The sequence below is a fragment of the Xiphophorus couchianus genome, chromosome 3 (genome assembly GCF_001444195.1).
Source record: "Xiphophorus couchianus chromosome 3, X_couchianus-1.0, whole genome shotgun sequence".
Classification (NCBI taxonomy): domain Eukaryota; kingdom Metazoa; phylum Chordata; class Actinopteri; order Cyprinodontiformes; family Poeciliidae; genus Xiphophorus; species Xiphophorus couchianus.
The window spans coordinates 396,698-421,887 of NC_040230.1; the positions used below are offsets into that span (position 1 = coordinate 396,698).

The following is a 25,190-nucleotide window of genomic DNA, read 5'->3' on the forward strand; positions in this document are numbered from 1 at the left end:
GTGGGAGGAAATCAACACATTCCCACAGTCAAACATGGTGGTGGCAGCATTGTGCTGTGGGGATGTTTTTGCAGCAAACACCAGAAGTTTATGGAAAATTAAAAGTTTTATTTGAATCAAAAATAATTTTGTCCACAACGAAAAAATATTAATTTAAATAAACTTTTTTTTATTATTTTTTAAATATTTTAAACAAAATCTCAACTCACCAATAAGAGAAATTTGGAGCCTCTCCACTCTGAACGTCCCTCTGTGATGTCATCGCCCATATATGGTCAGTGCAAGTCCAAGCTACAGCTACAGCTCAATTTGCTAAGTTGCTAAGGAACTCTGTAACAGCGCCACCCACAGTCTGTTATTGTTGCTGCATTAATCTGCTGATTGGTAAAATGTTCTCTAGCTGAAACATTTACATTAAAAAATTATCACCAGTTTTTATTAACAAGAAAGAAAAAGGCTCATGTTTCAGTCTGAAATGAAAACCCACTTTTGAGTCAAGGCATGGGCGGTTCTACATGGGGGCCATCAGGGGTTAACAGGGGCCCCGGACTCTGCAGACAAAACTTCATCTAATAATAGCCACTGGTTCAACCATTTTATTTTTTACTTTCACAGTTTTACTTTAACAATTAATTAAAAATAAAGGTGTTGAGCTTTTAGCTTCAGGCCTGTCCTCCCTCCCCCACTGTGACCTTAAATAACCTTGACCAATGTTGAAGCAGAACTGATGATGGTAAGCGCAAAGGCAACAGGAAGTGCTAAAACCAGCACTTCCTCTATTTTCTGCAGCAACAGGCCCATTAGATTTCAGAAATATTCACAACCTTCTTCTTCTTCTTCTCCTCCATTTCAAACATCCCTGAAACCTCCACACATCTGATTGAGGAACCGGTTTATCTGGAGGAGACAGAACCAGAGGGTGGTTCTGGTACCAGGATCCAATCTGATACTGGAAGAGAAAACAGAGCAGATTACACATGGCGGACCTGTACCACAACGGTTCTGTTGTGTTCTGCCATCAGTTCTGGATCTTTCCATGTGAAACTCCCAGACCAAACTCTGCTGGGTCGGGTCTGGCGGGCCCCGAACCGGAAGTTGCTGCTCCTTATGTTGGTTCTGGTCCAGATGGAGGGGACGGTTCTGCAGTGGGTTAATAAATTCATCTTTCGCCTTCTGACAGCTGCAGCTGCGTCAATCTCACCGCATCTGAACCGGAAACAGTGCTGCGAGGCTTCAAAATAAAAGTACCACTAATCTCAAACTAAAGAGAAAAACCCTGAAGGAAATCAGATGGATTTATAGATTATTTATTAGACAAACAGTTGGAGGATTAATCAACCAATGAAAGCACAGAACGGAGATGTTTAAAGCTGATGTTCAGCCATCTTGTCCAGAGAATCCAGATTGTCTGATTAACTGAGGAGATTCCAAAACCCAAACAAAATCACAATTATAAATAAATTATGGAAGTCATTATTGACATAATATAGACTTTAGACTGAAAGAGCGCTATGATGGCCGGACGGACGGACGGACGGATGGATTAATGGATTAATGGATGGATTAATGGATTAATGGATGGATTAATGGATGGATGTAATTGACAACATGAACAACAAAGCAATAAAACAATTGAAAATCTGATTAACTGCAGGTGAGGCCGTGCTCTTATTTTGAAGGTCTCTTCCGGAAGCAGTGTGGCGTGTTGCGTCCCTCTTCCTCTTTTTCTTCCTCTTCTCCGCCTCTCAAACCAGAACTGCTAACATGGACGGAACCTGGCTGGCATCGACCTGACCATGATCCTCCCTCCTCTCACCTGCGGGTCGAACCAGCTGACACATCCAGGTACGGTCCTCCCGCCTCCAGCTGAGCCAGTACCGCCCAGAACCGAACCGGGCCGGACCCAGTCCGACTCCCAGTTAGCCACTAACTGCCACAGAGGGTAACGGACACCGCGATGCGCCTAATGTCGGACAGTTCTCTGGCTTGTTTTTAGTGATGTTCGGACCTGCCACAGTTCGGAACCAGAGGGGTGGGTTCGGGTTTTATCCGGGTTGAATGATCCTCAGCCCGATCGAGTTGTTGGTGAATTATGTTTAGACTGACAGCGCAGCTTTGTATCGTTATTATTATCTATTATCAATAATAATAGTTTTAAACATTATCGCTAAAAACAGTGGAACAAACTCAATCCGGTCCCAATGTTTGGCCGGTACCGGAACCTTTCTCCTTAACCTTTCCGTTTCGGTGGTTCCGGAGCTGGTCAGCGACTCTGACCCGCTATGACCGGGAAAGCTGCTTCAGAGCCCGGCCAGAGCTTCACCGTGGGCTGTCCGATGATGGAAGCCGGCTGCTGCAGTGGTTTTGAGGCCTGTTTTCATGCATGGAGCCCCGCATGCTGCCCCGCATGGAGCCCCGCATGCTGCCCCGCATGGAGCTGATGCTGGATGATGGTTAGATGGGTGGTTGGATGATGGAGGAGCTGCATCTCAGGAATCAGATGCAGCTCCGTGGAGCAGCAGCTGGGGTTTGTTGTGAAATGTGCAGAACGTTCCCAGGTGTTCTCAGGCGTTCCCAGGTGTTCCCAGGTGTTCCCAGGCGATCCCAGGCGTTCCCAGGCGATCCCAGGCGATCCCAGGTGTTCCCAGGCGTTCCCAGGTGTTCCCAGGCGTTCCCAGGCGTTCCCAGGCGATCCCAGGCGTTCCCAGGCGATCCCAGGCGATCCCAGGCGTTCCCAGGCGTTCCCAGGTGTTCCCAGGTGTTCTGGTTTTCCAGAGTTGATCCGTGAGGTGGAGAACCAGGAAGCTGTTCACAGGAATCATCAGCACATGGACCAGGTCCAGCAGAACCGGGTCAGGAGTAAACCAGATGATCCAGATTCCTGAAGGTTTCCTTCCAATCACAGCCCTCCTGGGAGTCATGTGACCGACTCTGGGTTTGTTTTGTCTGCGGCTGCCAGACGTGTCGACTCACGTCTGTTCCCGAAGGAACCGACACACCGACGCTCTGATAACAGACCCGGTTTTGGTCCTGCTGGATCCTGGTTCTGTTCTGGTCCTGGTGTATCAGGTTGGATCCCGAATGGTCAGACTGACGCTGTGAGATTTCAGGATGAGGGTTAGAGTTAGTACCCTACCCTAACGTCCCAGCATGCACTGGGGCCAGAAACACAGATCGGCTGATGGACCTGCAGCGATGCATCCAACCAGCATCCAACCAACATCCAACCAGCATTCAGCCAACATCCAACCAACATCCAACCAGCATTCAGCCAACATCCAACCAACATCCAGTCAGCATCCAACCAGCATTCAGTAAGCATCCAACAGCATCCAACCAACATCCAGTCAACATCCAACCAACATCCAGTCAGCATCCAACCAGCATTCAGTTCACATCAAACCAGCATCCAACCAGCATTCAGCCAACATCCAACCAACATCCAGTCAACATCCAACCAGCATCCAACCAGCTTCCAACCAACATCCAGTCAGCATCTAACCAGCATCCAACCAACATCCAGGCAACATCCAACAAGCTTCCAACCAGCATTCAGTCAGCATCCAACCAACATCCAGTCAGCATCCAACCAGCATTCAGTAAGCATCCAACAGCATCCAACCAGCATTCAGTCAACATCCAACCAACATCCAGTCAGCATCCAACCAGCATTCAGTAAGCATCCAACAGCATCCAACCAGCATTCAGTCAACATCCAACCAACATCCAGTCAACCTCCAACCAACATTCAGTCAGCATCCAACCAGCATTCGGTAAGCATCCAACAGCATCCAACCAGCATTCAGTCAACATCCAACCAACATCCAGTCAACCTCCAACCAACATTCAGTCAGCATCCAACCAGCATTCAGTAAGCATCCAACAGCATCCAACCAGCATTCAGTCAACATCCAACCAACATCCAGTCAGCATCCAACCAGCATTCAGTAAGCATCCAACAGCATCCAACCAACATCCAGCCAACATCCAACCAACATCCAGTCAACATCTAACCAGCATTCAGTAAGCATCCAACCAGCAACCAACCAACATCCAACCAGCTTCCAACCAACATCCAGTCATCATCCAACCAGCATCCAACCAGCTTCCAACCAGCATCCAGTCAGCATCCAACCAGCATTCGGTACACATCCAACCAACATCCAACCGGCTTCCAACCAGCATTCGGTACACATCCAACCAACATCCAGTCAACATCCAACCAGCATTCAGTCAACATCCAACCAACATCCAGTCAACATCCAACCAGCATTCAGTCAACATCCAACCAACATCCAACCAACATCCAGTCAACATCCAACCAGCATTCAGTCAACATCCAATCAGCATTCAGTCAACATCCAACCAGCATCCAGTCAACATCCAACCATCATCCAACCAACATCCAACCATCATCCAACCATCATCCAACCAACATCCAACCGGCTTCCAACCAGCATTCGGTACACATCCAACCACTATTCAGTCAGCATCCAACCAGCATTCAGTCAACATCCAACCAACATCCAGTCAACATCCAACCAGCATTCAGTCAACATCCAACCAACATCCAACCAACATCCAACCAACATCCAGTCAACATCCAACCAGCATTCAGTCAACATCCAATCAGCATTCAGTCAACATCCAACCAGCATCCAGTCAACATCCAACCATCATCCAACCAACATCCAACCATCATCCAACCATCATCCAACCAACATCCAACCAGCATTCAGTCAGCATCCAATTCTGTAGTAGTAATTCTGTGGACTAGCAGGTCTGGCTCTTGGTCTGCTGAACACCACAGATGGAGACGAGTTGGGTTCTGTTCCGGTTCTGGTTCTGGTTCTGCTCTGTCATCCCGGCAGCAGCTGCTCCTCTCATCTCTGCTGCAGATAAAAATAGAGGCAGATATTTGGAGCCTCAGCGCCTCGTCTTTCAGCCTGCTGCTGAAGCAGGCCGGAACCTCTGAGACGGGCCAGAACCTCTGAGATGGGCCAGAATCTTGAACCACCCCAGGAACAACACTGAAGCTTTCAATAAAACCCAGATCACTTCATTCAACAAGAGAGAGTTCTGGTTCTGGTTCTGGTTCTGGTTCTGGTTCTGGCTCTGGTTCTGGCTCTGGTTCTGACCAGCACACAGTCACTGACTGTCTCTAAGGAAGGCTGTGCAACTTCTTCATGGAAAGTTGAGTGGAAGGAAACACAGTCTGACCTTGTTCTGAGTCAGCTGAACAGGAAGTGGTCGACACCGACGTGATGTTTGTGTCTCTGGAAGAACTCAGGTTCTGTCCCTGTAACCACGGCAACAGTCTGTTCAGAGAGGAAGACTCTGATGAAGACTGATGAGTCCATTTCACTTCTCAGTTTTTAAAAAAAGATACATCAGAATATAATGGAAATAAATGTCATGTAATATAAAATTCTATATTCTACAATATAAACTTAAACTTTTCAAAACATAAAACCAACATAAGAAACAGTGAAATAAAAATGTTTTAGTTGCTTTTTAAAAACCTCCAGTCAGAAATCAGAGCTGAGAGAGAAAACCGTAAAAACAACCTCTGACTGATAAACGAATTTTAACAAGTTCAACCAGGAGACCCACAGAACCAGCAGAACTTTTAGTTACTACAGAACCAGCAGCCTGGCCATGTGACGTTCTGCAGGCCGGCACTAGAACTTTACAACGATCCTAAAACCGACCAGTGGAGAGAACAGAACCGGAGGGACGACAGGATTTGTTCTGCATTCATACCAAACCAGAAACGGAGGATTTGTCCAGCAGGTCAAAGGTCGTTACAGTAACAGAGCAGGTGAGACTAAAGCAGGAAGGATTTCCTCCAGAGCAGCTCGTCTGTCTGATGTTAGAAAAGTTTCTGCCTGATGACGAGTCAAACGAGACGCCTGGAGTTTTTCCTTCAGAAAATCTGTTTTATTAACGTGGCTCGTTAGTAAACCAGGTAACTGTAATAAAATTAAACTAAATGATAAAACTACAAACAATAAGCAGGAATAAATATAGAAATCATTAAGTGAAACAATAATTACTGAATTTGTAAAATATACATGTGAAATATTTGAATGTGAAGGAAAGAAAATATAATAAATAAAAAATAAAATAAATTTCAGTCTTAGATTGAAATAAATAATTTATTAAAAAACCAAAAGAGATAAATAAATAATGTAAATAATAAATAAATCCATAAGTAAACATTGTTTCTGTGTTTATTGGGTTTCTGCTCTCTCTGTCTGGTTCTGGTTCTGGTTCTGGTCCAATCAAGCCTCCATTGTTCCGTCTGACTGAAAGCTGCTGTCATGTGACTCTGCCTGCGTTGCTATGACGACCATCAGTGACAAGCGGCCTCTGTTGAGCCCGGCGGTACCAGCCGGCCGATCCGGGTCGGAGATGTCGGCGCTGCCACCATCATCATCATCATCATCATCACCGCTGACTCATTCGACCCGAAGTGACCCAGCGCTCTGAGGAAATCTGGTTCTCCGGGTTTTCCTAGATCTGCTCAGAAACAGGAAGTGATGAAATCAGCTGTTGCTATGGCGATGACAAAACCTGACTGAAGAAGTTCGGGAGGTTCTGAAAGGTTTAGTTTCTCTGAATCTGCTTTTGGATCAGTTGGTTCTGATTCTAATGTGAAACTGACCGACTTCATCACATTTATTCTCAGCTTCTTTTTTTTGCTTCCTGTGGAAACAGGAAGTGAGCAGCAAGCTCCGCCCACCTGATGCTCAGCTGGGAGGAAGTGCAGTAAACCATTCTGCTGTTTGGGTCGGTTCTGGTTCCAGTCTGAGCTCACTTTAATCTGGTTCTGGTTTTTAACTGTTTTTAGAATCCAGCTGGGTTCTGTTTGGTTCTGCTGGGTTCTGCTTGGGTCAGAACCAGCTGCTGCAGTACTTCCCGTTCATCTGGGCTGGATGATCCGATCAGAACGTGGCAGTTCTGCTGCTCTTTCCTTCCTACGGTTCTGACTGAAGGTAACAGAACCGTTGGTAACCGGATGTGTTGTCACCATGGCAACCGGCGACCACACAGGAAGTCCTCAAAGAACAGGAAGCAGGCTGCCAGGCCTTTTCCTGTTTGCCAGTTGACCTTTGACCCCTTTTTTCCGTGATGACAGATCCCAATCTGAGCCCAACAGGAAGGAACCGGCTGGTTCAGCAGAACCAGAACCGGTTCAGTCTGTCAGAAAGTGAAGCTGATTGTTAATCTAGAGTCACAGACAGAATTTAATTCCTAGACTTCCTGTAATCTGGATTAATCTGTTCACAGGAGGTTCAGTAGAATCACTCAACCGGGTTTGAAACTGGATTAGATTAAACCTGGTCTAAACCTGTTTCTAACCAGGTTCAAACCAGGTTTAATCTTTAGTCTGAACCTGGTTCAGACTAGTTTACATCTGGTCTAAACCGGGTTCAAACCAAATTTAAACCTGATCTAGATTGAGACTGAACTTGGTCCAACCTGGTTTGGAACTGGTCTGATCCAGTTCTAATCCCGTTCCATGTTTTCCCTCTTCAGGATTCTCAGGGTTTATAATATTAATAAAATTGTAGGAAGTATTTTCCACCGAGGCTTTAACCCTCTGCTGGTGACCTCTGACCTCTGACCCTGCAGTGAAGGCCATTCAGGAGGCATGACGGATGAGAAATGTCCCCAGCTGGTGGACTACTTCGTGGTGGCGGGCCTGGACCCCGCCGGGCCCTGGAGGTCCCTGGACGAAGACGGCCGGGCCTCCTCCTCCTCCTCCTCTTCTTCACCAGCGGCGGCGGTCCGGGCGGCGGATCCAGTGACGGACCTGGCGGTGATCGCTCGCGGTCTGGGGGAGGAAGTGCCAGAAGGTTTCACCTGCATAGAGAAGACCCTGGGGGGCCACTCGGCCGAGCTGAGCGCCAGCCTCATCAACAACCCACACCTCTACCTGTGCTACCGCCGGGGGCGGGACAAACCACCGGTCCTGGACCTGGGGTGAGTCACCACACTCTGGGTCTGGGTCTGGGTCTGGTTGGACGTCAGCAGGTCAGAGCTAACTCTTCTGACCCCAATGAGAACAGCACGGCTCCGCTGCCACCTAGTGGTTTTAAAGAAACTGCGCACCTCTACTGCCACCTAGTGGTTTTAAAGGAACAGCGCGGCTCTACTGCCTCCTAGTGGTTTTAAAGAAACAGCGCACCTCTACTGCCACCTAGTGGTTTTAAAGGAACAGCGCGGCTCTACTGCCTCCTAGTGGTTTTAAAGAAACAGCGTGGCTCTGCTGCCACCTAGTGGTTTTAAAGGAACAGCACGACCCTACTGCCCCCTAGTGGTTTTAAAGGAACAGCGTGGCTCTGCTGCCACCTAGTGGTTTTAAAGAAACAGCACGACTCTACTGCCACCTAGTGGTTTTAAAGGAACAGTGCGGCTCTACTGCCTCCTAGTGGTTTTAAAGGAACAGCGTGGCTCTGCTGCCACCTAGTGGTTTTAAAGAAACAGCACGACTCTACTGCCACCTAGTGGTTTTAAAGGAACAGCGCGGTTTTGCTGCCACCTAGTGGTTTTAAAGAAACAGCGCGACTCTACTGCCACCTAGTGGTTTTAAAGGAACAGCGCGGCTCTACTGCCACCTAGTGGTTTTAAAGGAACAGCGCGGCTTTGCTGCCACCTAGTGGTTTTAAAGGAACAGCGCGGCTTTGCTGCCACCTAGTGGTTTTAAAGGAACAGCGCAACTCTACTGCCTCCTAGTGGTTTTAAAGAAACAGCACGACTCTACTGCCACCTAGTGGTTTTAAAGGAACAGCGTGGCTACGCTGCCACCTAGTGGTTTTAAAGAAACAGCACGACTCTACTGCCACCTAGTGGTTTTAAAGGAACAGCGCGACTCTACTGCCACCTAGTGGTTTTAAAGGAACAGCGTGGCTCTACTGCCTTCCTAGTGGTTTTAAAGGAACAGCACGACTCTACTGCCACCTAGTGGTTTTAAAGGAACAGCGTGGCTTTGCTGCCACCTAGTGGTTTTAAAGAAACAGCGCGACTCTACTGCCACCTAGTGGTTTTAAAGGAACAGCGCGGCTTTGCTGCCACCTAGTGGTTTTAAAGGAACAGCGCGACTCTACTGCCACCTAGTGGTTTTAAAGGAACAGCACGACTCTACTGCCACCTAGTGGTTTTAAAGGAACAGCGCAGCTTTGCTGCCACCTAGTGGTTTTAAAGGAACAGCACGACTCTACTGCCACCTAGTGGTTTTAAAGGAACAGCGCGGCTTTGCTGCCACCTACTGGTTTTAAAGAAACAGCGCAACTCTACTGCCACCTAGTGGTTTTAAAGGAACAGCGCAACTCTACTGCCTCCTAGTGGTTTTAAAGAAACAGCACGACTCTACTGCCACCTAGTGGTTTTAAAGGAACAGCGTGGCTCTGCTGCCACCTAGTGGTTTTAAAGAAACAGCACGACTCTACTGCCACCTAGTGGTTTTAAAGGAACAGCGCGGCTCTACTGCCACCTAGTGGTTTTAAAGGAACAGCGCGGCTTTGCTGCCACCTAGTGGTTTTAAAGGAACAGCACGACTCTACTGCCACCTAGTGGTTTTAAAGGAACAGCGCGGCTTTGCTGCCACCTAGTGGTTTTAAAGAAACAGCGCGACTCTACTGCCACCTAGTGGTTTTAAAGAAACACACGACTCTACTGCCACCTAGTGGTTTTAAAGAAACACACGACTCTACTGCCACCTAGTGGTTTTAAAGGAACAGCGCGGCTTTGCTGCCACCTAGTGGTTTTAAAGAAACAGCGCGACTCTACTGCCACCTAGTGGTTTTAAAGGAACAGCACGACTCTACTGCCACCTAGTGATTTTAAAGGAACAGCACGACTCTACTGCCACCTAGTGGTTTTAAAGGAACAGCACGACTCTACTGCCTCCTAGTGGTTTTAAAGAAACAGCGCAACTCTACTGCCACCTAGTGGTTTTAAAGGAACAGCGCGGCTTTGCTGCCACCTAGTGGTTTTAAAGAAACAGCGCGACTCTACTGCCACCTAGTGGTTTTAAAGGAACAGCACGACTCTACTTCCACCTAGTGATTTTAAAGGAACAGCACGACTCTACTGCCACCTAGTGGTTTTAAAGGAACAGCACGACTCTACTGCCTCCTAGTGGTTTTAAAGAAACAGCGCAACTCTACTGCCACCTAGTGGTTTTAAAGGAACAGCGCGGCTTTGCTGCCACCTAGTGGTTTTAAAGAAACAGCGCGACTCTACTGCCACCTAGTGGTTTTAAAGAAACACACGACTCTACTGCCACCTAGTGGTTTTAAAGGAACAGCGTGGCTTTACTGCCACCTAGTGGTTTTAAAGAAACAGCGCGACTCTACTGCCACCTAGTGGTTTTAAATAAACACACGACTCTACTGCCACCTAGTGGTTTTAAAGGAACAGCGTGGCTTTGCTGCCACCTAGTGGTTTTAAAGGAACAGCGTGGCTTTGCTGCCACCTAGTGGTTTTAAAGAAACAGCGCGACTCTACTGCCACCTAGTGGTTTTAAAGGAACAGCGCGGCTTTGCTGCCACCTAGTGGTTTTAAAGGAACAGCGCAGCTTTGCTGCCACCTAGTGGTTTTAAAGAAACAGCGCGACTCTACTGCCACCTAGTGGTTTTAAAGGAACAGCGTGGCTTTCCTGCCACCTAGTGGTTTTAAAGGAACAGCGCGGCTCTACTGCCACCTAGTGGTTTTAAAGGAACAGCGCGGCTCTACTGCCACCTAGTGGTTTTAAAGGAACAGCACGACTCTACTGCCACCTAGTGATTTTAAAGGAACAGCACGACTCTACTGCCTCCTAGTGGTTTTAAAGAAACAGCGCAACTCTACTGCCACCTAGTGGTTTTAAAGGAACAGCACGACTCTACTGCCACCTAGTGGTTTTAAAGGAACAGCACGACTCTACTGCCACCTAGTGGTTTTAAAGGAACAGCACGACTCTACTGCCTCCTAGTGGTTTTAAAGGAACAGCACGACTCTACTGACACCTAGTGGTTTTAAAGGAACAGCACGACTCTACTGCCTCCTAGTGGTTTTAAAGGAACAGCACGACTCTACTGCCACCTAGTGGTTTTAAAGGAACAGCGCGGCTTTGCTGCCACCTAGTGGTTTTAAATAAACAGCGCGACTCTACTGCCACCTAGTGGTTTTAAAGGAACAGCGCGGCTTTGCTGCCACCTAGTGGTTTTAAAGAAACAGCGCGACTCTACTGCCACCTAGTGGTTTTAAAGGAACAGCGTGGCTTTCCTGCCACCTAGTGGTTTTAAAGGAACAGCGCGGCTCTACTGCCACCTAGTGGTTTTAAAGGAACAGCGCGGCTCTACTGCCACCTAGTGGTTTTAAAGGAACAGCACGACTCTACTGCCACCTAGTGATTTTAAAGGAACAGCACGACTCTACTGCCTCCTAGTGGTTTTAAAGAAACAGCGCAACTCTACTGCCACCTAGTGGTTTTAAAGGAACAGCACGACTCTACTGCCACCTAGTGGTTTTAAAGGAACAGCACGACTCTACTGCCACCTAGTGGTTTTAAAGGAACAGCACGACTCTACTGCCTCCTAGTGGTTTTAAAGGAACAGCACGACTCTACTGACACCTAGTGGTTTTAAAGGAACAGCACGACTCTACTGCCTCCTAGTGGTTTTAAAGGAACAGCACGACTCTACTGCCACCTAGTGGTTTTAAAGGAACAGCGCGGCTTTGCTGCCACCTAGTGGTTTTAAATAAACAGCGCGACTCTACTGCCACCTAGTGGTTTTAAAGGAACAGCGCGGCTTTGCTGCCACCTAGTGGTTTTAAAGAAACAGCGCGACTCTACTGCCACCTAGTGGTTTTAAAGAAACACACGACTCTACTGCCACCTAGTGGTTTTAAAGGAACAGCGTGGCTTTACTGCCACCTAGTGGTTTTAAAGAAACAGCGCGACTCTACTGCCACCTAGTGGTTTTAAATAAACACACGACTCTACTGCCACCTAGTGGTTTTAAAGGAACAGCGTGGCTTTGCTGCCACCTAGTGGTTTTAAAGGAACAGCGTGGCTTTGCTGCCACCTAGTGGTTTTAAAGAAACAGCGCGACTCTACTGCCACCTAGTGGTTTTAAAGGAACAGCGCGGCTTTGCTGCCACCTAGTGGTTTTAAAGGAACAGCGCAGCTTTGCTGCCACCTAGTGGTTTTAAAGAAACAGCGCGACTCTACTGCCACCTAGTGGTTTTAAAGGAACAGCGTGGCTTTCCTGCCACCTAGTGGTTTTAAAGGAACAGCGCGGCTCTACTGCCACCTAGTGGTTTTAAAGGAACAGCGCGGCTCTACTGCCACCTAGTGGTTTTAAAGGAACAGCACGACTCTACTGCCACCTAGTGATTTTAAAGGAACAGCACGACTCTACTGCCTCCTAGTGGTTTTAAAGAAACAGCGCAACTCTACTGCCACCTAGTGGTTTTAAAGGAACAGCACGACTCTACTGCCACCTAGTGGTTTTAAAGGAACAGCACGACTCTACTGCCACCTAGTGGTTTTAAAGGAACAGCACGACTCTACTGCCTTCTAGTGGTTTTAAAGGAACAGCACGACTCTACTGCCACCTAGTGGTTTTAAAGGAACAGCGCAACTCTACTGCCTCCTAGTGGTTTTAAAGAAACAGCACGACTCTACTGACACCTAGTGGTTTTAAAGGAACAGCACGACTCTACTGCCTCCTAGTGGTTTTAAAGGAACAGCACGACTCTACTGCCACCTAGTGGTTTTAAAGGAACAGCGCGGCTTTGCTGCCACCTAGTGGTTTTAAATAAACAGCGCGACTTTACTGCCTCCTAGTGGTTTTAAAGAAACAGCGCAACTCTACTGCCACCTAGTGGTTTTAAAGGAACAGCGCGGCTCTACTGCCACCTAGTGGTTTTAAAGGAACAGCGCGGCTTTGCTGCCACCTAGTGGTTTTAAATAAACAGCGCGACTCTACTGCCACCTAGTGGTTTTAAAGGAACAGCACGACTCTACTGCCTCCTAGTGGTTTTAAAGAAACAGCGCAACTCTACTGCCACCTAGTGGTTTTAAAGGAACAGCGCGGCTCTACTGCCACCTAGTGGTTTTAAAGGAACAGCGCGACTCTACTGCCACCTAGTGGTTTTAAAGGAACAGTGCGGCTCTACTGCCTCCTAGTGGTTTTAAAGAAACAGCACGACCCTACTGCCACCTAGTGGTTTTAAAGGAACAGCGCAGCTTTGCTGCCACCTAGTGGTTTTAAAGGAACAGCACGACTCTACTGCCTCCTAGTGGTTTTAAAGGAACAGCACGACTCTACTGCCACCTAGTGGTTTTAAAGGAACAGCGCGGCTTTGCTGCCACCTAGTGGTTTTAAAGGAACAGTGCGACTCTACTGCCACCTAGTGGTTTTAAAGGAACAGCGCAGCTTTGCTGCCACCTAGTGGTTTTAAAGGAACAGCACGACTCTACTGCCTCCTAGTGGTTTTAAAGGAACAGCACGACTCTACTGCCACCTAGTGGTTTTAAAGGAACAGCGCGGCTTTGCTGCCACCTAGTGGTTTTAAAGGAACAGCACGACTCTACTGCCACCTAGTGGTTTTAAAGGAACAGCGTGGCTCTACTGCCACCTAGTGGTTTTAAAGAAACACACGACTCTACTGCCACCTAGTGGTTTTAAAGAAACAGCGCGACTCTACTGCCACCTAGTGGTTTTAAAGAAACACACGACTCTACTGCCACCTAGTTGTTTTAAAGAAACACACGACTCTACTGCCACCTAGTGGTTTTAAAGGAACAGCGCGGCTTTGCTGCCACCTAGTGGTTTTAAAGGAACAGCACGACTCTACTGCCACCTAGTGGTTTTAAAGAAACAGCGCGACTCTACTGCCACCTAGTGGTTTTAAAGAAACACACGACTCTACTGCCACCTAGTGGTTTTAAAGGAACAGCGTGGCTCTACTGCCTTCCTAGTGGTTTTAAAGGAACAGCGTGGCTTTGCTGCCACCTAGTGGTTTTAAAGAAACAGCGCGACTCTACTGCCACCTAGTGGTTTTAAAGGAACAGCGCGGCTTTGCTGCCACCTAGTGGTTTTAAAGGAACAGCGCGGCTTTGCTGCCACCTAGTGGTTTTAAAGAAACAGCGCGACTCTACTGCCACCTAGTGGTTTTAAAGGAACAGCGTGGCTTTGCTGCCACCTAGTGGTTTTAAAGGAACAGCGCGGCTCTACTGCCACCTAGTGGTTTTAAAGGAACAGCGCGGCTCTACTGCCACCTAGTGGTTTTAAAGGAACAGCACGACTCTACTGCCACCTAGTGGTTTTAAAGGAACAGCGCGGCTCTACTGCCACCTAGTGGCCGTGTTGCTGAGGCCGTCCCTGTGTGTTCTGATCCGCAGGGTTCTGTATGAGGGGAAGGAGCAGCTGAAGCAGGGCTGGTACGTCATCGAGACCACGCCCTACAGCCGCTCGGCCAGCCTGAGCTCTGGCGGCGCCCCCACGGCCCACCGGGTCTTCCTCATGTACCGCCGGGCCCTGGACTCACAGGGCCTGCACACGCTGGGCGTCACCGACATCGCCCTGCTGATGCCCGGCAAGGGGGAGGTGGCGCCGCACACATTCTGTCGGGTCGACAAGAACCTCAACACGGGCATGGTGAGTAGCGGGGGTGGTCCGGACCGGTTCTGAGGGTGTGAATACTAATGGCTCCTGTTTCTGCAGTGGGGTCCAGCTCTGCACGTCTGCTACAAGAGAGCCGTGGCCAAAGCCAACGCCCTGGTGTTCGAAGCCGGTGAGTCGGCGCTCAGCTACTTCCTGTTGTACCAGAGAGGCTGCAGATGGACGAGATCCGGGTTTGGGTTCACAGACGGTTCCTAGCAGCAAGGTTTTCAAATAATAATGACATCATTGGTGGGAATCAATAACTTAAGAGTTAGCTGTGCTAAGTTGCTAACACTAATATGCTAATCATAAATATTAGATCCACTAACGCTAAAATGTTATTCCAGCATGGTATTACCAAAAATACAGGTTCTGCAAAAAGTGCTAAGCTAAATATTAGCAGATTAGCAGAAGTGTGCCCACCACCGAACTTTAAGCTCTCTGACTGGATATCAACAGCCAAAGTCCAAAGAAAAGCTTCCAGAAGCCAGGAGAACTTCATAAATCAGGGTGTTTTTGGACAGAAATCACTTCATGAAACAGAGAGATCCTCTCTGTACTCTCAGGTTCTGAGCAGCCCGGCCTTGCTGATCCAACCCTCTGTGTTCTGCAGGTCTGATCAGCCGGTATCCAGAGGAGGACCTGGAGGCGTTCCCTCTTCCCGAGTCGGTGCCGGTCTTCTGTCTGCCGATGGGCGTCACGGTGGAGAGCTGGCCGCTGAACTCCAAATACCAGCTGCCCGTCTTTTCCACCTTTGTCCTCACGTCAGCCTCCGGAGACAAGGTGGGTCCAGAGACGGTTGCTGCGGTTAGACTAAATGGACCAGAGAGGCGGAGAACGCCAGCATCGAGTAACACCATCTCTGTCCTGCAGGTCTACGGCGCTGCCATCCAGTTCTACGAGTCGTTTTCCAGGGATCTTCTGTCCGAGCGGCAGAACGTCCGGCTCGGCCTGCTCAGCGTGGTGGACCGCCGGCCCATCACCAGCCGCAGTCTGCACGCCAAGAGGAGCATCTGCGTCCTGTCCCACTGGCCCTTCTTCACCGTCTTCCAGAAGTTCCTCACTTTCATCTACAGATACTCCATCTCCGGGCCTCACGTCCTGCCGCTCGAGAAGTCTGAATCCTTCCTTTCCACTCAGCCGTGTTTTCAGATAAAAAAGTTCTTTGCATCTCTTCTTCTTCTTCTCTGTTTTTACTCGTCTTTGTTCCTGTCTCTGCAGACACATCTCCAGCTTCATGCACAACGTTCCATTCCCTTCCCCTCAGCGTCCGCGGATCCTCGTTCAGGTAAAAGTCAAACCCAAACACACCTGTGAACCCGGCAACCGATACCAGAAAAGTTTCAACTGTGGATGAGAGACTAGATAAATAAAAACCAGACAAGACCTTGGATATAACTCGGTATCATCAGGATATTGCCTGATCTCAGATAGAGATCTGCTCCACCGGTCACTCCTCTGTCTGGACCTGAAGTCCCTCCGTCTGTCTCTCCATCTTCTTCCACTTATCCGGGGTCGCGGGGTCAGCAGCCTAAGAGGGGAGGCCCAGACTTCCCTCTCCCAGCCACTTGTTCCAGCTCCTCCGGGGAATCCTTCAGCTCCCTTCATGATTTAATTTTCCCATCTGTGTTGCAGCTCTCTCCGTACGACAACCTGCTGCTCTGCCAGCCGGTCTCCTCCCCACTCCCACTCAGGTGAGTGTGACTGGTTCAGATACAAAACCCTGAGGAACACCAAACCTCAGTAAACACTCTCAGATCAAATATTGAACTCTTCCTTTAATTTCTCAGAGACTCGCCTGATTGAGTCGTTTTGTTGTGATTTTTATGCTGTGTGTGTGTGTGTGTGTGTGTGGGGGGGGGGCAGCGGTGCAAGCTTCCTGAAGCTGCTCCAGAACCTGGGTCCAGAGAACTCCTGCACACTGCTGCTTGCCGTCCTCACCGAACACAAGCTGCTGCTGCACTCGCTGCGACCCGACGTCCTGACCTCCGTCAGCGAGGCCCTCGTCTCTGTAAGACTCCGCCTTCCTCCTGAAACAGAACCGGGTCGGGTCTGCTACCTGGAACTGAGCAGACCTGGAGGAGCCAGTTCTGGTTCTAAAAGCTAAATATGTTATTTATTCAGAAATATTGCAGTTGAGGGACAGTTCTTAACCTGGGTCCTTTGCACTCATGTATGACAGATGTGATATTTTGTTTCCTGATCACTGACATCAAGTTAGGCTGAGGCTGCAGCTGGTACTGCCAGCTGCACATGGGAGTTAGCATCACTGAAGCCCAATGTTTTTAACAATTTTTATGAATTTTTAGTGAATTCACAATTATGCATTAGTGTGGAAAAATGCTAGTTTGCTACTCAGTGGTGGTTGTTGTGTGTCTTGTCTCCATGCTGCTGTAACTGTGAAATAATTTCCCTGCTGGGATGAATAAAGTAATTCTATTCTAGTTTTGCACTTGGCTGCTAAACTAGTGGGGTAAGCAGCATGTTGGCGCCAAAACGCTAACCCAGTAGGACACTTAATTTCACTCTCAAATCATCGTCTACATAAAACTGGTTGATGGGATAATAAACGGCAGCAGACCCAGGTACAGATGAAATAGATGATTTAATAGGATGGAAATCCAAAAGTCCAGAACACAGAAGCGCAGAGAAATGTACACAACAGGTGACAACTGGAAACTAGACTGACACGAGGAGGACCCGACAGAGACACTGAGACACAGGAGGTAATCAGGGAACGAGACACCTGGGAATAATCAAGGGCAGACAGGACAACATGGAGACTCAGAGACAAAGAAACTCAAAAATAAACACACAGAAAACTCAAACCATGACAGGTAGATGATAAAGACTTTATGGGAATCACATTCATGTGCTTAGACATAACTTGCAATAACTTGCAATGAACTAAAATAAGACGGAGAATTTTTACTCTCTGTGCCCTTCTTCACGTCGGTACGATCAGTTCATACTTTCACTTCCTTTTAATTCTGGTAAATTATCAATAAAATAAAATGTGTTTCACACCTTATTTTATCAGTTTTATAATTTTATCAATTTTTAAAAAGATATCGAAAAAATGTCAAATTAATCAGAAATTTCATGACCTCCTTGTTGATGACCTTTGCTCTAAACTGTGGCAGACGTTTATTCTCTGGATTATGCTGCATTATTAAAGATATAACACAACACCATCATAAACAGAACTAAAGAAGTTGGACTCAAAGTTTTGGTCTTCTGGCCCTCAGCAGAACCTCTGACTTGTTGAAGTCATTTCTGCTCATTTATGACTAAAGTCTGTTATTCTGACTGAAGCTGCAGATGTTTGGCTCTCGCTGTGTGTGCAGATGACCTTCCCGCTGCGCTGGCTCTGCCCCTACATCCCTCTGTGCCCGCTGCAGATGGCCGACGTGCTGCTGGCGCCCATGCCTTTCATCGTCGGCGTTCACTCCAGCTACTTTGACCTCTACGACCCCCCGCCAGAGGTCGTCTGCGTCGACCTGGACACCAACACCGTCTTCCAGTGAGTCCGAGTCGCTGCAGCTTCTGCGGCCGCTAACGAGGAGATCATCGGCTGCTCTTGTTCGGATCCCTGCAGGTCAGAGGATAAGAAGCCGTTGTCGTGGCGATCGCTACCCAGGAAGCACGGAAAGACGCTGTTCGTCACGCTGACCAACCTGCACCGGACCCTGGAGAAGAGTGAGTGGCCACTGAGCGCGTCAGGAGAGCGGCTAGAGGTCAGGGGTCACACTGTGCTTCTTCCTGCAGTCTGCAGCCCCGGCCAGGAGGAGGCGACGCTGGAGTTCCTGCTCACCGACTACGACCAGATCTACCGGCGGCAGAAGCAGCTGGAGCTGGAGATCCAGGAGGCCTTCCTGCGCTTCATGAGCTGCCTGCTGCGGGGCTACCGCGCCTTCCTGCTGCCCATCACGCAGGCGCCGTCCGACACCACCACCGACTGCAGCTCCCTGTTCAACCTGCAGGGTGCGCTCTCCTCTAAACACGCTCCAGTCTCTGCAGGAAGGTTCTGCTGCAGACTGCTCACCTTCCTCACTGTCAGCACAGGCATGATGCTATGTATCATAATTCTGTTCTAGAAACAATACAGGTTTACAGAGAAATGGAAAATATTCCTGCTTTAAAATCCAACAAAATTTTATTTATCCCAAAGCAAAATGTTTCTTTCCACCAGCATATTAAGGTTCTTATCCATTATTATTGTTAAATATAATCTTTTATTAAGCCAACCGTGCGAGTCTCAGCAAATAAACAGTCGTTGCCATGGAAACAGTGGTTTCCATGCAGCACTTTGTGCACCACTAGGGGGAGCCACAGTTTAAGAAAGACTCTTCTAGACCAGTCACAGGTTGAGATTCCCCGGACTGGAGGTCCGCGGCCGCCCCCTAGTGGTCCGCCAGGTACTGCAAGTAAACGACCGTTCATTTGCTGTGACGTCAGCTTAAAGTGCGACGCCACAGTTAGCTTACCAAAGGATTGTTAAAAATAATGATGGAAAACTGGCTAAAATATTTATATTTTATTATTTTTATATCTAATGGAGCAGAAAATAATTTTTCTGTTAAAGCAACTCAAGTCTATTTTTCTTTAATTGTGCTTGTAAATCACAAAGAGCCCTAAATGTTATTAATGCACATAACAGTAAAGAACAGCTACTTTTTATGTGTCTGACGTCACTAGGAAGCTTCGACACTCAGAATCTGTAAATAACTCAACAAGCTAAGCAGACGTCAACAGACTCATATTTTCATCTTATGCTAAGATGCTTTATGGATTTCAGGTCATGATAAAATATTTCGTTTCCAGGACTACTGGTTAGAAATATCAGACTTTCACATGATACTGTGCTGTTCTGCGATGTTGCCTCAGCAGTCGAGCAGCGGCCTCTGACCCTGAACGACCTTTGACCCTGTGACCGCAGGCTTCCTGAAGTCTCGGGACCGGAGCCAGCAGAAGCTGTACGCCCAGCTGAGCCGGACCCAGATGTTCACCCAGTTCATCGAGGAATGCTCCTTCGTCAGCGACCGCCACGCCTGCCTCGAGTTTTTCGACGAGTGCGTCCAGAAGGTCAGAGGTCTAATCGTTTCCTTCTTTTGGCCCCGTGACCTTCCATTGACCACCTGTTGACTCGCTGACCTTTGGGTCCCCAGGTGGACGTGGAGAAGCCGGAGGAGGTGCGGCTGATCGACCTGGACGAGAACGGCGGCGGCGAACACACCGTCTTCATCATGCCGCCCGAGGAGCCGCAGGAGGCTGACGGCGCCGAGTGCCCCGCCCGCTACAGGTGAGGCTCCTCCCCCAGGGGGCGGAGCCAACAAACCAGGCGCCGTGTGACCTGACACGTCTCTCGTCCAACAGCTACGAGACGTTCCCCAGGCTGACGGCGGAGCTGTTCGACCGACCGCAGGACCCGCTGCGCGCCCCGACCAGAGGCAGCGCCCCCAGCAGCCCCGCCCCCCGCCGCACCAAGCAGGTAGCTGGCCTGGTTCTGTCCCGGTTCTGGTCCAACAAGGTTCAAACTGCCCTGATGGAGAGGTTCCTGTAGTTTCATGTGTTGATTTTAGTGGAGAATGTGGCAGCACATTCTTCGGAACCGACTGACCCGGTTTCCAGTCAGCGGTTCTGGAAACAACGATTCTGCTGGGTCAGAGGAAGGTTCTACGGGTCGGATCAGGACGGTTGGTTGGATGAACGGTTGGATGGATGGATGAACGGTTGGATGGATCACAGTCCTGTTTTTCTTGCAGACCCCAGAAGCAGCAGCAGGGGGCGCTTTAGGACCAGAACCTGTGTTTCACCAGCCGGTGACCCAACCAGAACCAGGTTCTGGTTCTGAAGCACTCACAGAACCCTTTTGTGCCTGCAGGAGATGAAGGTGGCCCAGAAGCGGGCCCAGAAGTACTCGGCGGTTCCGGACATGTGGTCCAAATGCCTGCTGGGTCACTGCTACGGCCTGTGGTTCATCTACCTGCCCACCTTCGTCCGGGCCGAAGGCTCCAAGGTCCGCGCCCTGCACTCCGCCCACGACGTCCTCCGGCACATGGAGACCCGCAAGGTGGTGCTGCCCGACGAGGTGAGACCTGCCGGGCCCGAGTGCCGACCGGGCCGGGCCGGCTCGCCGCCAGTAACAGAAACTCCGCTGTGTGTGTCAGGTGTGTTACCGCATCCTGATGCAGCTCTGCGGTCAGTACGGCCAGCCGGTCCTCGCCGTCAGAGTCCTGCTGGAGATGAAGAAGGCCGGGATCACGCCCAACACCATCACCTACGGATACTACAACAAGGTCTCACACACACACACACACACCCACACACCCACACACACACACACACACACAGACACACACACACATTTGCACAGCTGTCTTTGTTGGGACTTTCCATTAACTTCCATTCATTTCTAAACTCTTATCCTAACCAACCAAAATTCAATTCACACCTTAGTCCTAAATCTGACCCCTGACCCAAAAACAGCGTCTCCCCTCGTGGGGACCAGGCTTCGGGCCCCATAAGGTCATACAAACAAACACACACACCATAAAGCTTCGGGCTGACAGCTGTTTTCCCTCATCAGGCTGTGCTGGAGTGTAAGTGGCCCTCGACCAATCAGGGCGGCCGTCTCCGCTGGGCTAAGCTACGGAACGTTCTATTGGCCGTGGCTCAGTTCAGGCAGCCAATCAAACGGCGGCGGAAGAGTGGTTCTGTGGGTTCCAGAGGTCAGCTGTCTCGTAGTTCGTCCTGCAGGATAAACGCGTCACCGCTCTACGCGATGAAGGTGATGAAGATGATCTCTGTTTCCATCCCAGGAGCCATGATGGAGCTCGATCAGAAGCCCCGCCTACAGTCCGCTCTGATTCGTCAGTCCAGCTGGAGCGGCCTGAGCGAAAGCTCGAGTCACGAGTCTCTGACCGGGTCGCTGGTGAAGAGCTCCAGCCTGAGCAGCATGAAGACGCCCACAGTCAGTGGTGAGCACTGCTAGCTAGAAAGCTAGCTGCGCTAACACTGAGGCGCTAATTTTGAGCATCAGATATGCTAGCCGTTTAGCTACTAAAAATGAGCTCCACTATTAGCTCGTTAGCTGGTTCCCACAGATCAGAGCTGACCTGAAGCCCTTTCTGCCCTCAGAGCTCAAAGTCTGTAAGAAGTCCCCCGTCCTCCACGGTTCCGGGACAAACGGGGACACGGTCCACCGGAAGCCCCCGCTGGGACGGAGAGAAGCCTCTGCTCCGCCTGCAGCGCCCCCTGAGGGAGTCGTGGTGCGGCGCAGTCAGGTCTGCCTTTCCACCTTCTACACCGAGTCGGAGCTGGACTGCAGATGTGAACCGAGGCTCAGCAGGTCGGTGTGTTTGTTCTGCCGGGTTTTCCGAGTTTATTCCAACCAATCTGACAGGATTCACGTTCCGACTGCAGATCCGACAGATCCGGGAACTCCGGTGGAAAGAACAAGGCCAGAACCGTAGACGAGAACTCCAACCACGTGTCGTCCCCAAGCCGAGGAGGCCTGGCAGGGAAACTGCAGCAGCTCCTCACACCGACCAAAAACCGAGCGTCGGTCCGGCGCGCCGCCAGCGTGGAAAACCGCTGGTCCGGAGGAGGGATCGGTCGGAAAGTGTCAGATCAGAGGCAGTCCAGGAAGTCCCAGGGGCCTGAAAGTTTGCTAAAGGCAAAGGAGCGGCTGGTGAACGCCACATCAGAGGTGACTGCATGTTCCTGTTGAAGGCGATGAGCTGCAGATCCAACGTCCTCCACCAGGGGCTGCTGTCCAGATCTTGTTGAGATGTTTCCCTATAGTTCTGGATGTCTAGGAATAACCAGGAATCTCTCCTCAGAGCTCGCTGTCGGTAGGAAGTGACCTGGACCTGTCGGACACGCCCACCACGGTGTATCCTCTGCGCAAGTCGTGGGACGCCAACCAGGAGGGGGCAGGAATCGAGGTAGCTCCGTCGGTGTGGTCGGTGAGGCGGTCTCGTCCGGGTTGGACCTCACATTGTGTTTGTGTCCAGGTTCTGATGTCCAGCTGCTCGCTGTGCCGCAGCTGCAACTCTCTGGTGTACGACGAGGAGATCATGGCGGGCTGGACCTCGGACGACTCCAACCTGAACTCGTCCTGCCCGTTCTGCGCCGCCTCCTTCGTCCCGTTCCTGAACGCAGAGATCTGCGACCCGGGGCCTGTCAGCAGGTACAGAACCAGCCGACCGGACGCTCATGCACTCCTGGTTCTGTAGCGTCACTGGTTTTGCTCTTGCTCTTTCTCAGCGCGGAGCGCTGCACCATGAACCTGGAGGACGAGGTGGAGAGCGCCGTGAGGCCCCCCAGTAGTCACGAGGCGTCCCAGCGGCCCCAGTGCAACGGACTGAGCGACGACTCCAGCTCTGAAACCAGCACCTACTCCGAGACCAGCAAGGCCACCACGGTAACGCCGCCCGCCACCGCCAGCGCTGCGTCCCTCCTCACTGCTGACAGGCTCCGCCTTCTTTCCAGGTGTCGTCAGTGGGAGGGACTCCTCAGGTGACGGTGGCCTACCTGAGCCCTCTGGTTCTGAGGAAGGAGCTGGAGAGTCTGCTGGAGAACGAGGGCGAGTCGGTTCTGGCCCAGCCTCAGTTTCTGGACAGCCACTCCATCATCTTCTGGAACCTGGTCTGGTACTTCCAGCGGCTCGGCTTGCCCAGCAACCTGCTGCAGCTGGTCCGGAGCTCGCCGCTGGTCAGCCACTTCACTCAGGTGACTCGAAAGAACTAGTTCATGTTGGGAGACTCAAATACTGCGAACATGAACTCATTCGCTTAAGAAGGTTCTGGTGTCTGAACACAGAACACATAGTTTCTGGAAGGGCTCAAGTCCAGGAAAGCACCTGAATATAACGGTTTTTCAGGGGCCTCCACCAGGGGGCGCCTCCGGAGTCGTTAACAGCTTGTCTTGGTTGTTCCAGTCGGAGAACTCTGCGGTGAGGATCCGGCTCCTCTGGGACACGCTGAGCCCCGACACCGACCAGTGGCCGCCGCTCTACGTCCTCTGGAGGATCCACAGTAAGGACGGCGGGCGGACAATCCGTCACAGGACACGGTGTCCCCGCCGCGCTTTAACGTGTTCCTCCAACAGGTGGCGCCCCGATGAGGAGCTACAGCTGGAGGCGGCACAACCACCCGTTCACCTTGTCCTTCCTGGAGGAGGTTCTGCGCTGGGTGGGCATGAACGAGGTGCACAAGGCCATCACGCTCTTCCTGGACACCCTGGAGAAGCAGCCCGGGTCGCCACAGACCCAGAGGTGGGAGTTCGGACCGGCCCGCCGGTTCCGGTGATTCATGCTGAGCTTGAACTCAGATGTTTGTGTTTTCCGGACCGACAGGAGTCTCTACCGAGAGATGCTGTTCCTGACGCTGGCGGCGATGGGAAAGGACCACGTCGGTAAGACTGCTGGTCGATCCAGGTCGCGTTTCCGATCAGAACCAGCAAGGTTCTGGAAGTTCTGCTGTGCAATCCTCTCCCATGTCTGTCTGCAGCTGCATTCGATAAGAAGTACAAGACGGCGTTCCTGCGCCTCAGCAGCTCCCTGGGCCGGGACCAGCTCCGCAGGAAGCGGGCCCAGCCTCCCAGCACCAAAGCCGTCGACTGCAGACGCAGCTTCCACCCGCCGCTGGAGTGCTGAGCGGTTCCAGACCGGACCGCACCGCACCGCACCGCACCGGACCGCACCACTGGCAACCAACACCCGCTTTGCCTCTCTGCTGCCCTCTGGTGGAGGGCACAGCATCCTATTTCCTACCAACCTCTATGGATCTCGAAGCAACCGGATCGGACCGGATTGGACCGGACTGCGGAGCTGCTCAGTAGTCAGAGGAAGGCGCGTTGTCATCAGCGGGAACCCAGAACCGAACCGGATATTCCCCTGGGAATCCGCTTCCTGAACTGGAACGTTGTGGATGAGACTGAAAAACGGATCTGACCCGTTTTAACTCCTCAGAACCGGTTCTATTGACCAGAAACTCAGCAGTGCATCCAGGGTTCTGCTTTCCAACCAGCTGGGATTCACTCCAAAGTCCAGTTGGTTCAAATGTCCCGATCAGGCTAGACGGGTCAGAATGGATCAGAACCACCTGGGATGAGAGGCAGAACGATTCAGAGGCAAAATGATAGAAAATGTAAAATATCAGAGTTTTGATTGGTTAAATACCCGCCAGAACCCGGCCAGAACCAGGTCAGAACCAGGCCAGAAAATGGCCAGAACCTGACCACAACTAGACCAGGACTCCACCAGAACCCGACCAGTACCAGGCCAGAACCAGGCCAGAACCCGACCGGAACCAGGACAGGACATGACCAGAATTCAACCAGAACCAGTCCAGAACCCGGGAAGAACTCAGGACTGGACCCTTCCTGGCGGTTCTGACCCGGTTCTGACCCGGAGACGTTTATTTAAATTTGCTGTTTGTTTATTTATATCTGACTGTGGTTACCATGGCAATATTGCTTTTTTAACAAAATCGTCAATAAAAGACGTAAAGAAAAACTGGT

At 50.4% G+C, this 25,190-nt stretch overlaps 1 protein-coding gene across 1 annotated transcript; it reads left to right on the plus strand.

Moving 5' to 3' along the window:
* Positions 1-1,309: 1,309 nt before the first annotated feature.
* On the plus strand, positions 1,310-25,185 carry dennd4b (DENN/MADD domain containing 4B). Its single transcript, XM_028012393.1, has 29 exons — positions 1,310-1,845; positions 7,639-7,989; positions 14,402-14,657; positions 14,724-14,793; positions 15,277-15,446; positions 15,537-15,778; positions 15,885-15,951; positions 16,299-16,357; positions 16,530-16,674; positions 18,011-18,186; positions 18,262-18,362; positions 18,432-18,647; positions 19,603-19,748; positions 19,832-19,965; positions 20,040-20,154; positions 20,548-20,754; positions 20,834-20,962; positions 21,253-21,394; positions 21,485-21,643; positions 21,804-22,014; positions 22,089-22,374; positions 22,508-22,612; positions 22,682-22,857; positions 22,935-23,091; positions 23,160-23,399; positions 23,608-23,704; positions 23,778-23,943; positions 24,025-24,083; positions 24,179-25,185. The coding sequence occupies exons 2-29, from the start codon at positions 7,658-7,660 to the stop codon at positions 24,322-24,324; spliced, it is 4,509 nt and encodes a 1,502-aa protein (XP_027868194.1). The 5' UTR covers positions 1,310-1,845; positions 7,639-7,657; the 3' UTR covers positions 24,325-25,185.
* The last annotated feature ends 5 nt before the right edge of the window (positions 25,186-25,190 follow it).

Excerpts from the sequence above, each read along its gene's own strand:
- dennd4b (XM_028012393.1), top strand. The coding sequence starts at position 7,658 with ATGACGGATGAGAAATGTCCCCAGCTGGTGGACTACTTCGTGGTGGCG. Across the intron at positions 22,015-22,088 it reads TGTGAACCGAGGCTCAGCAG|ATCCGACAGATCCGGGAACT; the intron begins GTCGGTGTGTTT and ends TTCCGACTGCAG. Across the intron at positions 24,084-24,178 it reads GATGGGAAAGGACCACGTCG|CTGCATTCGATAAGAAGTAC; the intron begins GTAAGACTGCTG and ends GTCTGTCTGCAG.